This window comes from Musca domestica, unplaced genomic scaffold (assembly GCF_030504385.1).
Source record: "Musca domestica strain aabys unplaced genomic scaffold, Musca_domestica.polishedcontigs.V.1.1 35, whole genome shotgun sequence".
In the NCBI taxonomy this organism is placed as follows: domain Eukaryota; kingdom Metazoa; phylum Arthropoda; class Insecta; order Diptera; family Muscidae; genus Musca; species Musca domestica.
In genome coordinates, this window is record NW_026712315.1 from 4452918 (window position 1) to 4467662 (window position 14745).

General features: G+C 35.7%; 2 protein-coding genes across 5 annotated transcripts in view; one reads left to right on the forward strand and one right to left on the reverse strand.

Moving 5' to 3' along the window:
* The window catches only part of LOC101897359 (probable beta-hexosaminidase fdl), a 177727-nt gene that overhangs the window by 117593 nt on the left and 45389 nt on the right, over positions 1 to 14745 (reverse strand). The window lies entirely within an intron of this gene.
* On the forward strand, positions 2755 to 9212 carry LOC101895630 (nuclear factor NF-kappa-B p110 subunit). Its single transcript, XM_059125703.1, has 4 exons — positions 2755 to 2907; positions 2941 to 3356; positions 6021 to 6990; positions 8413 to 9212. Exons 1-4 carry the CDS (start codon positions 2781 to 2783, stop codon positions 9066 to 9068), a joined length of 2169 nt encoding a protein of 722 aa, XP_058981686.1. The 5' UTR covers positions 2755 to 2780; the 3' UTR covers positions 9069 to 9212.

Below are 14745 nucleotides of genomic sequence, written 5' to 3' on the forward strand. Positions count from 1 at the left end.
CTCTCTTTGCAAAATATTATCAATGTAGGTGTGCCCTTTGCAACTACCTGTATTCATGTACAAAAGGCACGAATGAATGTTTGCACTGTGTGTGTTTCATGAGCATTGCAAATTTGTGAGATAATAAATAAAGAAGAGTTGCCACCTTTTCGATGACATTTGGTATTGGGGAATTTTGTTGTTATGGGAAATTGTGAAATAAATCATCGATCGATAACAACTCACATCGCTGTAAAATAAGTATAACAACATTTTAGATAGAAAGAATGTGATATGAAAAACAACTTCTGCAGTTTTTGTAAATTATTCAAATGCTCGATTTTTTCTATACTTAAAAATTTTAATCGAAATTTCTATTATCGAATCGCATTTTTATATTTATTATTTTTTTTAATTTTTAAATTATTATTTTTTTTTATTTTGTAAAATGTTTGGTTAATAAATATGTTTGAAGTCTTCAGTTCAGAAAAAATTAATCGATTTTTTTTTTCTTTCTAATTTTTGTTTTCTTATTTAGAAGTAATTTTTTTTCAAAGGAAACTTTTGTTGCTGTCGATTTTTTTATTAAAAATAATTATTGAAATTTCTTTTATCTATTTCTATAATTTTTTACCGCCTTTTGATAATTTTTCTGTTATCATTTAAAAGTTTATGGTATATATTGCATTTTTTTAATTTTTTTTAACGTTTGTCTAAAAAAAACACAGTTTTTAATTTTTTTTTAATTTTATTGAATAAAAGCAAAATATGTCGGAAATAGCATCAAATTTTAGAATAAGTTTAGATTTGTTCGAAATTGTCACCTTTGGCACGAATTATGGCCTTCAAACGGCCAATGAAAACCGTCACACGCTGCCCGAATGTTGTCCTGCGGTATTTTGGTCCATTCCCGGTGAAGCGACGCGCTTGCTTGAGGTGATCGACACTTTGGTATTTTTAGTGCCAACCTTGCTTTTCAAAATACTCCAGACACAATAGTCCAACGGATTGGTATCCGGAGAGTTTGGTGGCAATTGTGCGCTGGAAATGAAGCGAGGAACCTCATTTTGTAACTATTCTTGGGTGAGTTCTGTTGGAATGTCCTAGGTGTGCGGCCAAAATGTTTACGTGCCCAAGGCTATAATACTCCTTCCAGAATATTTTCGCCATAATATTCGGCATTTATTCTGATGCCACGGTCGATTATGGCGGCCCATGGGTTCTGGTGGCCAACCGAAGGTGCACTTTTTCAGCTGACCTCTGTGGCATGTAAACACGATCATTTGTTTGTTTACAAACTGCTGGACAACGAATGTTTTCTCATCGGAGCGGAGAAAACCAAATTCGGCAGTTCACCATTTTCGGCCATGCCAAGCAACTTTTTAGCTCTTTTCAGTCTATTTTCATTCCGTTGCGGTGTAAGTTCTTGCACTTTTGGAATTTCAATGGCTTTACCCCGAGCTCATTTTTCAATATTTGCCGAACGGAATATTGCGTTATGTTCAGATCACGAGCCATTTTTCGGCCACTGTGACACGGGTTTCGATCAAGTGGCTTCTTTACTTCTCGAACCATTTCTGCTGATGTTGCTGTTTTCTTCCGTCCACTTCCTCGACATATGTCGGGCTACGCTATTCACATTTAAATTCTGGTGTGTTCTAACGATAGCCACTTGTGGTTTTTCAGCTAAATATGAAGAAATCACACTATCACGCTTGAATACAATCACGAATAACTTTGTTTCTGGAAAATTCTCACCAAAATGCTTTTGTACGCTTGTAAACAATATAATGAGCTGTCACGTGGAATAATTTTAACAGCTGTCAGACGAATGGCTTCGAAATGGCAGTAGTCTGAAGTTAGTTGCAGTTTTTTATTTTACCCTGTATTTTTTGAAGTTTCCAGTTTTTTTTTTTTACATTTTCATCATTTTTTTTCGAATTTTCGAATTTTTTCGATAAAAAAAATGTTGAAAACTAAAAAATTAATTGTTTACAAAAATGTCGCTAATTTTTATTTTGTTGCCAATTTTCCAATGGGTAAAAATAAATTCGAATTTTTTAATGAATAAAAAAGCAAAACAAAAATAGATTATCGATTTTATTTATCTTTTTTAGAAAACTATTTTCTTGCAAAATTTTTTTTTATCGAAAAAACAGGTTTGTTGAAAAGTTCACTTGAAAAAATTAGCATTTTCCAAGTCGATTATTATTGAAAAATTGTTTATCAAAATATTTGTTATAGTTTTTTTTTTTTTATTTAAAATTTTTTTATTTACTTATGAGTTTTTCATGATATATTTTTGATTTCAAATCTAATCTCGATTTTCACATGCAATCCGGCAACACCACCTTTATACAAAAAAAAAAAAAAAAATAATAATAGTAAATAAATAAACATAACAAAAAACTACGGACAATTCCCTCTCTAGCTATCGAATAAATTGATTGTCGCTGTACAGCAGCGGTGCTCAAGAAAAAATACCTCTTTTCAGTCAAATTTCTCTTTGCTTATTTAAATCAATAACAAAACAGTGTGAAGTCATTATTTATACCAACATTATTTATCCATTTGCTTTATAAATTAATTTGGCAAACATTCGTGTCTAAAAACAATTTAATAGAACCGTAAAATATAAAGAAAACAGAATTTTAATTTTCTCTTAAATTATCTCTTTTTTCGGTTCATGTTCTAGAGCACGGTTTTGAGCACCGCTGCTGTACAGCCACGAACGAACGCACTCAGTTCTGCGAAGTACACCAAGTGACTCACAACACAGCCATTCGCGATCCATTGCCACAATGGAATCATTTTTAATGGAACCGTTTTTAAACAGCTCTTTGCAAATACAAATTCAACCAAAACAAAATTTTCATTTTCGTTTCGAAAGTGAATTGAAAAATACCCACGGCTTTATAACGGGACGAGGCGCAGCAGTGACGAACGGTCGGAATTGCTCAGTCCGCGATATATATCCCAAAATCCAAATGAGATTACCGGACAGTGCCAATCTCAACGACAATGGAAAGGTGAGACAGTTCTTTGTCTTATGCTCACTACACTCGTACAACGAGGAGAAGATCGCCGAGAAGAAGCCGCTTCACCTGTCGCCACACCTCCTGTTGCCCAAGAGTAAACGTAAAATTGACTATGCGTTCGTTTTTGAAAAGATGAAGAATTGCCAGGACGATGTGACAGATAGGTATTGGGAGCTCGTCGATCATGTTATTGTGCGATCTGGAAAGAAAAACAACAAATATGGGAAGACGCTGCGGGCGAAGCAGCTTAAATACGAATCGTTGGGATTGCCGCTGCCATTCGATAAGCTGCAGGGCGATTTGGATTTGAATGAAATCACTCAAAGTGCCGGCTTAATTGTAAGTACAAGTCGATATTGGAACCAATCTGAAAAATCTGCTGAAAAATGTTATCGAAAAGCACACATTATCCTAGAGAAGTTGTTCGACGACAAACACTTTCCGCAAAAAAAAATGGTTTCGACAACAACCATTTCTCAAGACATAAAATAGATTTAACGATAACATCGCTTTTAATGGAACAAACAACATCGTTTTCGATCGAAAACAAGCTAAAAAAAGGTATCAGTCGGTTTTGCGACAGATGTATACCCTCAGCTTATGTTCGATTATTTAATTTTATTTTGAAGTATGTTATAATTATTCAAATTCTTCTCCGCAGGAATGGGCCAATACTGTCCATGTCATATCGAACCTAAATAAATATTATAAAAATATATCGACGTGCCAGGTGTGGACTATATTGGTGACTTCCTTCACTTTATATGAGATATCTTATAATGTTTTTTCAAAAATGTTAAAATACAGGGTGAGTTGAAAAAAAATGCAACCAACTTCAGACTGCTGTCATTTCTAAGCCACTCGTCCGTCAGCTTTTAAAATGATTCCAGTGACAGATCATTATATTGTTTACAAGCATACAAAAGCTTGAAAAATGTCTCGTGAGCTCGACTCGACCAGACACAATGTCTGGAGCATTTTAGAAAGCAAAGCTGGCACTAAAAAATACCAAAGTGTCGATCAACTCAAGCAAGCACTTCGCCGGGAATGGTCCAAAATACCGCAGAGCAAGATTCGGGCAGCGTTTCACGTCTTCATGGCCGTTTGAAGGCCACAATTCTTGCCAAAGCTGACCGATTCGAGCATATCTAAACTTATTCTAAAATCTGATGCAATTTCCGACATTTTTTCTTTCATTCAATTAAATTTAAAAACAGATAAAAATACAGGTATGGGCAAATTTACAAGACAATCGAACATTTATATCCAATTTTATGCGAAATCATAAATTCCATATTCATCTCAGATTTCTAGTTGAGAAAAATATTCAAATAGAGCAAGTTGTTTAGCAATCTATGACAGATAAAAGTGTTGAAAATTGTGACCCTTTGTGGGTGAGGTACCAGAAGGGGTTCGTAGATATATATATCATATTCACAGATGTTGTGTTAGAAGAAACAATGAGATATATGAAGAGAACCGGATGCTCATTTCGGATTTTATAATCGTTTTGGTTATTCACAATTTTGACTCTCTGTGGGGGTGGTACCAGAAGTAATGGTCCGATCTCTAACATCTTTATAAAAACGGAAATATTGAGATTGAGTTTATGGACAATTGAATAGAATATTTATTTCGCGCTTTATGAGCTTCATGGATATTCAAAACAGTTGTTCCAGAAGGAGTGGTCCGATATTTTCCATCTTACCCACAGACCTTGGGTTAGTAAGAATATTGTGATGTGTGCAATTTGAAGACAACGGGACTCTGACATCACATTTTATTAGAATTATAATTGTTCAAAATGTTGACCCTTTGTGTGGGAGGTACTTGCTAGAGTGGGCCGATTTTGTTCATTTTCGCACCTGACTAGCGCTGATGTAAATACAAGGATTTGCAAAATTGGAGCAAAACTGGATTATCCTTCCTTTTTCTGTGCAGTAAAATATTTTTTTTCTTTGAAAATTTCGAAATTTGCGGGGAGGTACTAGAAGGAGTGAACCGATATTGCCCATCTCCGAACTGGATCCAAGTTTGATAGTAATATTGCGATGTACCAAGTTTGGACCAAATCGGATACTCCCTTCGGGAGTGCGCACCAGCCAGCCAGACTCCAAATGCCCTGAAACGGATTTGGTCCAAAAAGAACTAGGGTCTTAAATCGTTATTTCGATGAGGCACGTTTCGGTCGTATCAAAAAACATATATCCTCTACAGCTGTTTCTCTCCGTATGAGACGTTGATGTTCACCCAGGCACACCAACCGTGACCGTAGAAATAAAGAGATACATAAAACCAATGTGGATTAGTTTAAATATAATATAAGTAACCGTTTATTGAGATGTTGTGAGAGTTTGTCAACCCGAGTCGACAGATTACCTTTTTTACGCGGTTAGCTTCGGAGCTAGCAAGACAGTCTCCGATTAGCCCCGTAGCTATCAGAAGAGTCCCTATGAATACAAAGTCGCAATGCATCGAGGTAGTTGGAAGCACCGATGCTTTCAGGAAATCTCTAACAGCAACACGGGCTGAGAGAGTACCCAGAGAGAGTTGTAGAGAAATGTCTTGGAAAAGCTGCCTACGGTCAGAGCTGTTCGAACGTAGGCCCCAAGGAGAGTTGTAGGGAAAATCTTCAGACTAGGAAGGCTTTCTCCCTGCGGTCGGAGCCAAGCGAACGTAGGCTCCAAGGGGAAGTTACAGGAAACCTTTTAACCCAAGAATGCATCTCTCTACGGTCCGTACTAACCGAACGTAGGCTTTCTGGATCGTTTGGCAATTTGCAATTCTAACTTAAACAATAGCCATATGGCTGTGGGTATAAAAATCACCTGCATTTAATTTAGTCTGTTCCAGAGGACATTTTGTTCGATAAGAATTTTTACCTCAGGAGGTTAGCTCGATAAGTGTAGTTGTTCGCCAAGCATATTTACAAAAAATGGCAATTTTTTAACCAATTTTTCGATAACAAGTTACAAGTTACATGATCTTCTTTCTCCAATGCAGGTCTGTCTGGGATTTACTATATTCGAACGAATCGATGACGAAACCTACCGCCTCTACAAAGAAACCATCTACTCCGACCCAATATACCACGGTGATGACCTGAAAATACACGATATATGTAACTTCAGCGGCAGTACAAGTGGTGGCCAGTTTGTGTACATGCGAATTAAGTTGCAGTCGGGATACTGTTATACGGTTCGTGTGTTTCTCGATGTGGCTGGCAAGACGGTCTGGGAGAGTTATGTCAAACCAAAGGATACATTCATGAATAGCAGTATAAAATTCGAGTTACCGCCCTACACAGGACCCGATTTTTCTGAAGATTCGATCGAAGTGTCGATGGAAGTCGTTGTAGATCGCAGCACTTTCAAGAGTAGGCCGGTCAAATTTACATATTCGAAAAGCGACAATGCTGGAACGGCAGAGCAGGCAGCCGCCCGAAAAAGACCACGACTCTGTTCAACGATAGTGCTGACACCATGTAAATCTTCGGCTAGCCTTTCCGATTCGTTGCAACCGATTGCAATCGCACCAAATATTGGAGCAACAACGACCGAAATCCCAAGTAGGCCGACCAAAATGGAAGTTGTCGGACCGGCAACCGATCAAAATGTTTCAACCACTACCTTCTCGCAATCTTCTGAGAATCCGATAATTGATAATTTTTCATCACAGACCTACTCTGCATCAACGGTTAGTCTTTCCGATTTGGATTTGGAACAATTGTACCAAAGCCTAATGGAGCCTGACTTGTTATTAGAGGAACCCCCGAGTGAACAAGGGAATAATGAATATGTCTCGCAAGATAGAGCAGTAACGCCCAAACCAATAAAGGAAGATATCAATGTCCAACACCAGAAGCAAGAGAAGAAAAGAAGAGAAATAAATGAAATAAAGAAACGGATTGAAAAATATTTGAATGATGCAGCCCAAGATATTACCATCCCGCCTAGTATTCTATCGAATAAATGTAAGTAATTCTTTTTTGGTATCGTATATTTAGAAGCTGATTGTCCGATAACAGAGGAGTTGTTCGATGACAGCATTTTTCCCTGAAAAATAAATCAGTACAAAAGGGGCCGTGTGGAAAAGTTGTCTCATGACCATTTTACCGATAACTACGTTGCATAATAGCAATTCTTCCTCAAGAAAAGTTGTCCGAAAACAATTTTTCTATGGAGAAGTTGTCCGATAAAATTTTTTCTATAGAAAAGTTATCCTATAAATTGTCCGATAACAACATTTTCCAAATAATAATTTTGCGATAACAAGTTTTTATATTAATGAATTGTCCGATAACTTTTCCTTTTGAAAAGTTGTGCGATAACAACTTTTTCTATAGCAAACTTGGCCGATAACAAAGATTTCTATAGCAATGTTGTCCGATAACAACTGTTTCTATCAAAAAGTTGTCCGATAACAACTTGTTCTATAGAAAAGTTGCCCGATAACAACTTGTTCTATAGAAAAGATGTCCGATAACAACTTGTTCTATAGAAAAGTTGTCCGATAACAACTTTTTCTATAGAAAAGTTGTCCGATAAGAACTTTTTCTGTAGAAAAGTTGTCCGATAAGAACTTTTTCTGTAGAAAAGTTGTCCGATAAGAACTTTTTCTGTAGAAAAGTTATCCGATAACAACTTTTTCTGTAGAAAAGTTGTCCGACTTTTTCTGTAGAAAAGTTGTCCGATAACAACTTTTTCTGTAGAAAAGTTGTCCGATAACAACTTTTTCTATAGAAAAGTTGTCCGACAACAACTTTTTCTAGAGAAAAGTTGTCCGACAACAACTTTTTCTAGAGAAAAGTTGTCCGACAACAACTTTTTCTAGAGAAAAGTTGTCCGACAACAACTTTTTTTAGAGAGAGAAAAGTTGTCCGACAACAACTTTTTCTAGAGAAAAGTTGTCCGACAACAACTTTTTCTAGAGAAAAGTTGTCCGACAACAACTTTTTCTATAGAAAAGTTGTCCGACAACAAGTTTTTCTATAGAAAAGTTGTCCGACAACAAGTTTTTCTATAGAAAAGTTGTCCGATAACAACTTTTTCTATTGAAAAGTTGTCCGATAACAACTTTCTCTGTTGAAAAGTTGTCCGATAAGAACTTTCTCTGTTGAAAAGTTGTCCGATAAGAACTTTTTCTATAGAAATGTTGTGCGATGACACTGTTTCTATCGAAAAGTTGTCCGATATCAAGTTTTTCTTTAAAAAAAAATTATCCGATAAAAACGTTTTTTACATAGAACGGAAATTTTCTTTCCCATAACAATTTTTCTATAAGCAATTGCGTGTTGACAAGTCCCTAAAACCAGTTTCCCATATAGAGTAGTAGTTCGATAACAATGTTTTTTATGTTCGCTGGCAACTTATGCAATACAATTTTTTTATTTCAGTTGGCAACACCATTTTCCATGACGCCGTATTGAATGCGTCTACATTGCTCGCCCTGCGCAATGGTGTCAAGAAATCTACGCACAAGGATCTGGTCCTGAAAACTCGCAACAAATTGCGGCACAATCTGCTGCACTATGCCTGTCTCCACGACAAGTCGGAAGCTATAAGACCACTGGTAGGCATGGGCATTGCTCTGCACGAACAGGATAAAAGTGGCAACACTCCATTGCACTTGGCCATCGTTAATCGCCGCAGCGATTGCATTCTACAAATACAAGAACTACTGCAGATATACGGCGCCTACGATGAAAACGTCCTCGCATCAATGGTCAAGATGACCAAAGTCTACAATCGGCAGGGCTATACGGTACTGCATTTGGCCCTATTGGAAAATCTGCCGGAGTTGCTGGGAGTTCTTTTGGAATTTTGCCAGCAGAAACAAATCGATGTCACCGAATACGAAGTATTGGGCAGCGGCGATTCTCTTGGACATTTGGCGGTGAAAACAAAGGCCTCTACGGAAATGCTGAAAGTGCTTGAGGAGCATGTACCAAAATATTTGCTCATCGAGAACTATGCAGGCGATACCGCCGCCGCAACCGATGAAATCGAGGAGATATCTGATGAAATGGAGATGAAATTGAATTTCGAATAAGAAAATGTAGAATTAAATGAATAATAAAGAATAAAACAAAACGATTTCATGTGTATTGGGTTCTCTTGATGAAATGGAGATGAAATTGAATTTCGAATAAGAAAATGTAGAATTAAATGAATAATAAAGAATAAAACAAAACGATTTCATGTGTATTGGGTTCTCTTGTTCCATATAGCACTGCTGTGAAGCACATGAAGGGGTAGAGGAGCGAAGAGATGGAAAACAAGTAAAAACGCAGCTAAGGCCGGGACGAACTTTTAATACCCTCCACCACCATTTCGAAAGAAATTGAAAAATTTAAAAAAAAAAATCCGAAAACTACCACCCAAATGAAAACCGTTATATGGGGACTATACAAATACGTACACCAGCATACAAAATTTATATATATATATATATATATATATATATATATATATATATATATATATATATATATATATATATATATATATATATTTACCAGGTGGAAGAGAATTGTTTAAATAGGTCCACGATATCGTATGGCCCCCATTCAACGGTACCTACCGATATTCAGTATTTTCATGATTGTAGCTGCATTTTTTTATGGAACTTTCTGAAATTACACACAAGGAGTTCCTTCTGAGTACTTTAGCCCCTGGAAGAGAATTGCCTATATAGGTCCACGATAACGCATAGCCCCCATATAACTGTACCTCCGTATAATCGGTATGTTGATGATTTAAGCGACATTTTTGACCGGAATTGTTTCAAATTTCGTATTTAAAGCCGTAACGAGTACTAAAACCCATGCCAGAAGTTTGTCTATGCAGGTCCACGTCTTCGCATAGCCCATACACAGGGTATTATATCATTGTAAAAATTTAAAAAAAAAAATAATTGATCATCGAAAAATACGATTTTAAAGGATAAAATATGTTTTGGCCTATATCTCAGGGTCAAAAAAGGATACGCGTATATGGAAATCGTTAGAAAGGTGATTCCTTCTACTTTCCGAATATGCCTAACTGAGCGTTACCAGCACATGCCACTGTGAAAAATCTAGGAGGTTTAGGTCTAGAGCTACCATTAAAATGCTGACACTTCGTAAATATGTATAGGAAAGGATTGAACGTGTAATTAAAAAAACATTTAAAAAAAATTGTAAAAATAATATATTTTTGTACAAAAGAAAATTATGTTAAAATTCACAATTAGGTTGTTTAAACAGTTGTCATCAAGTAGGAATCAAACCTAGGTCGTTTTGAAATCAAACCAAACGGGGACGCTCGCTCATTCCACTAGCCAACAGATGTATGGGAACAGATGGATGTGAAGATAAAGTGGAAAGTTAAATTGGATGTTAACAGAACACAATTACTTAACAGAGCTCCATTAAGGACTTAACAGAGCTTTGTTAAAGCCTTAATAAAAAGAAAATTTTGAAAAACTATGGGACAAACCGTTTCAGACACCCGAATTGGGTCATATCTTTATTATGATGTAAAAACACGGAGTGGACCACTGTGCAAAGGCTATAAAAAGACCAGACTTTTTAGTCTGTTCCAGAGAAATGTTTGTTATAAAGAAAAGGATTCCTCATCACCGTGGGGTTGAACTTGGGTCGCTGGAACCAGACAAATATCCGGCGCACGCGGCTCCTCTAGGCTATATTCTTTAACAAAGCTCTCTCTGTTAAGGACAACAGAGCTCTGTCAAGTAACTGTGTTCGGTTACCATCCAATTTAACTTTCCAATTTATCTTCACACCCATTGGAGAACTCCATGCAAATATTCGAGTCGGCCATGCATCAACATGAGGGATGTTGTTGGCTGTCACTGCCTATCAAATACAAAGCCCATGATTTAGTAGACAAAAATCAGGGTGTCGAAAAAGCATAGTTCATACAATTCGTCTTGTGCTGGCCTTTAATGTATACCCATACAACAAATGGGCATAATAAAGATAATTATTATCTCATGTTTTGAGATAAAGAGAGAGAGAGAAGTGTTGAGAGAGAAGGCGAGAGATACAAACACGTAGTTAGGGAATTGCCCGATATTTTACGAACCATGGTACAAAAATACAGCTAGACCCAAAATAATAAAAATGAAATTTTAGGATAGAAAATTAAAAACCAAATACGTTTTAGGGTTAAAAACGAAGTACTGCATTTGTGTTAAAATTCTTCCACCAACCAGGATTGCAGAAAGGATGATGGCAAAGATAAACATATGTATGAAAGCTCTATTTTTAGTATACCTCCACCTTGGTATATTAACTTTGTCATTCCGTTTGTAACATCTCTAAATATACATCGTAGACACCATAAAGTAAAGTATATATTCATAATTCTAAGTCGATTTAACGATGTTCGTCTGTCTGTCTGTCTGTCTGTTGAAATCACGGTACAGCTCACATTATATGACGTACAGCGTAAAAATTTACCAGAACAATTTATACTGTGTCTAGGATTGTTGGAATTTAAAATGAGATATATCGGTCCATGTTTTGGTAGAGTACCCGTATAACGGTACCTTCCGATATTCAGTATTTCGAAGAATTTTGCCACATTTTTTTCACAGATTTGTCTGAAAATTGGTATTTGTTGGCCATAATGGGTTCTAGCTTCTGTGGCGAAACAATGTATGTATAGGTCCACGTTTTGGTATAGCCCCTTATAACGGTACATCCAGATGTTCGCTATTTTGTCACATTTTTCACGGATTTGTCTAAAAATTGGTATTTTTAGGTGATAATGGGTCCTAGTTCGTGTGGCGAAACATTGTATGTATAAGTCCACGTTTTGGTATAGCTCCCATATAACGCTACCTCCCGATATTCGGAATGCTGACAATTTTTGCCACATTTCTTCACGTATTTGTCTAAAAATTGGTAATTGTAAGCCCTAATGGGTTCTACTGTTTCATTTATCCTAAGGTGGAGGATATTAAATGTTCGGCCCGGCCGAACATAATGTTTTTTTACTTATTCTATATCCAGAAAACATTTGCTTCAATTTTGCCAAAAACAAAAACCCGCGAAAATTATACCTCTTTTTAGCGCTTTTTTCTGCGTGTTTTTTCGAGTAGATGCATAAAAGTAACACAAAACTTCAATGTAGAAAAAAATATTTCAAAAGAGGAAATATTCTACATCAAATTTCAACACAAATCTTCGAATAAACTATATATCTGGGCATAATAGTTTTGAAGAAAACTACATTCGAAATTTATGTATTAAAAGTGGAAATCAAAAGAAACCCATTTTGGAGTGTTAATTTTATGCGTCTAATCTGAGTCGAAATCTTGCAGAATACTTAAATTTTAAATAAATTAGAGAAAATTGTTTTCCATCAAATTTGACTGTATGTCACAAAAGGAAAGAAAGTTCTGTTTCCATAATCTGTCAAGAAAATATTGGTTTCAATTTTACAAAAAAAAAAAGAAAGCACCAGAAAATAAGTCTTTGTAAAGAAACACAAAACTTCGTTTAAGACAAAATATTTCAAAACTGCAAACATTCTACATCAGATTTCAACGCAAGTATCAGAATAAACTATATGTCGAGGTATAATAGTTTTAAAGAAAACTACATTCGAATTCGGGGTTTCAGTCCAAATCTGTTTTAACGACTTTATATAGAATTAACCATACACAAAAAGGCGCCAATATTTTTAGCTAACTTTCGCACAACTTGGAATAGAGTTTAGAAATTTGATAAATATATTCGTTTTTAATCTAGATACGGCGATACAAAATATGGGTCATATCCCACCACTTGGTGGCATAGCCTCCATGTAACTACTTTATTTTTAAGTTTTATGGATATTTTCCAAGTAATATCGGAAAATGTTCGCATTTTATATACTTCGTAAGTAGAAACTCTCTTTGCAAAATATTATCAATGTAGGTGTGCCCATTGCAACTACCTGTATTCATGTACAAAAGGCACGAATGAATGTTTGCACTGGATATATATGTGTGTGTGTGTGTGTTTCATGAGCATTGCAAATTTGTGAGATAATAAATAAAGAAGAGTTGCCACCTTTTCGATGACATTTGGTATTGGGGAATTTTGTTGTTATGGGAAATTGTGAAATAAATCATCGATCGATAACAACTCACATCGCTGTAAAATAAGTATAACAACATTTTAGATAGAAAGAATGTGATATGAAAAACAACTTCTGCAGTTTTTGTAAATTATTCAAATGCTCGATTTTTTCTATACTTAAAAATTTTAATCGAAATTTCTATTATCGAATCGCATTTTTATATTTATTATTTTTTTTAATTTTTAAATTATTATTTTTTTTATTTTGTAAAATGTTTGGTTAATAAATATGTTTGAAGTCTTCAGTTCAGAAAAAATTAATCGATTTTTTTTCTTTCTAATTTTTGTTTTCTTATTTAGAAGTAATTTTTTTTTTTTCAAAGGAAACTTTTGTTGCTGTCGATTTTTTTATTAAAAATAATTATTGAAATTTCTATTACCTATTTCTATAAGTTTTTACCGCCTTTTGATAATTTTTCTGTTATCATTTAAAAGTTAATAGTATATATTGCCTTTTTTTATTTTTTTAACGTTTGTCTAAAAAAACTATAGTTTTTAATTTTTTTTTTTAAATTTTATTGAATAAAAGCAAAATATGTCGGAAATAGCATCAAATTTTAGAATAAGTTTAGATTTGTTCGAAATGGTCACCTTTGGCACGAATTATGGCCTTCAAACGGCCAATGAAACCCGACACACGCTGCCCGAATGTTGCCCTGCGGTATTTTGGTCCATTCCCGGTGAAGCGACGCGCTTGCTTGAGGTGATCGACACTTTGGTATTTTTAGTGCCAACCTTGCTTTTCAAAATACTCCATACACAATAGTCCAACGGATTGGTATCCGGAGAGTTGGAAATGAAGCGAGGAACCTCATTTTGCAACTATTGTATTTGTAACTAACTTGAGTGAGTCCTGTTGGAATGTAAAAGGTCTGCGGCCAAAATATTTAAGTGCCCAAGGCTTTAATACTCCCTTCAGAATATTTTCGCCATAATAATAATAATATTCGGCACTTATTCTGATGCCACGGTCGATTATGGCGGCCCACACCATCACCATGGGTTCTGGTGGCCAACCGAAGGTGCACATTTTCAGCTGACCTCTTTGGCAGGTAAACACAATCTTTTTTTTTTTTTTTTTTGTTTACAAACTGCTGGACAACGAATTTTTTCTCATCAGAGACGGAGAAAACCAAATTCGGCAGTTCACCATTTTCGAACAAGCCAAGCAACTTTTAAGCTGTTTTCAGTTTATTTTCTTTCTGTTGCGGTGTAAGTTCTTGCACTTTTAGAATTCCAATGGCTTTACCCCGAGCTCATTTTTGAATATTTGCCGAATTTGCCGAGCCATTTTTCAGCCGCTGTGACACGGGTTTCGATCAAGTGGCTTCTATACTTCTCGAACCATTTCTGCTGATGTTGCTGTTTTCTTCCGTCCACTTCCTCGACATATGTCGGGCTACGCTATTCACATTTAAATTCTGGTGTGTTCTAACGATAGCCACTTGTGGTTTTTCAGCTAAATATAAAGAAATCACACTATCACGCTTGAATACTATCACGAATAACTTTGTTTTCGGAAAATTTTCACCAAAATGCTTTTGTACGCTTGTAAACAATATAATGAGCTGTCACGTGGAATAATTTTAACAGCTG

Bases quoted from the DNA above. Each gene is read 5' to 3' on its own strand.
- LOC101895630 (XM_059125703.1), top strand. From the start codon at position 2,781: ATGGAATCATTTTTAATGGAACCGTTTTTAAACAGCTCTTTGCAAATA. The intron at 2,908-2,940 runs GCGCAGCAGTGA...GGAATTGCTCAG, and splicing joins CGGCTTTATAACGGGACGAG to TCCGCGATATATATCCCAAA. The intron at 6,991-8,412 runs GTAAGTAATTCT...TTTTTATTTCAG, and splicing joins TAGTATTCTATCGAATAAAT to TTGGCAACACCATTTTCCAT.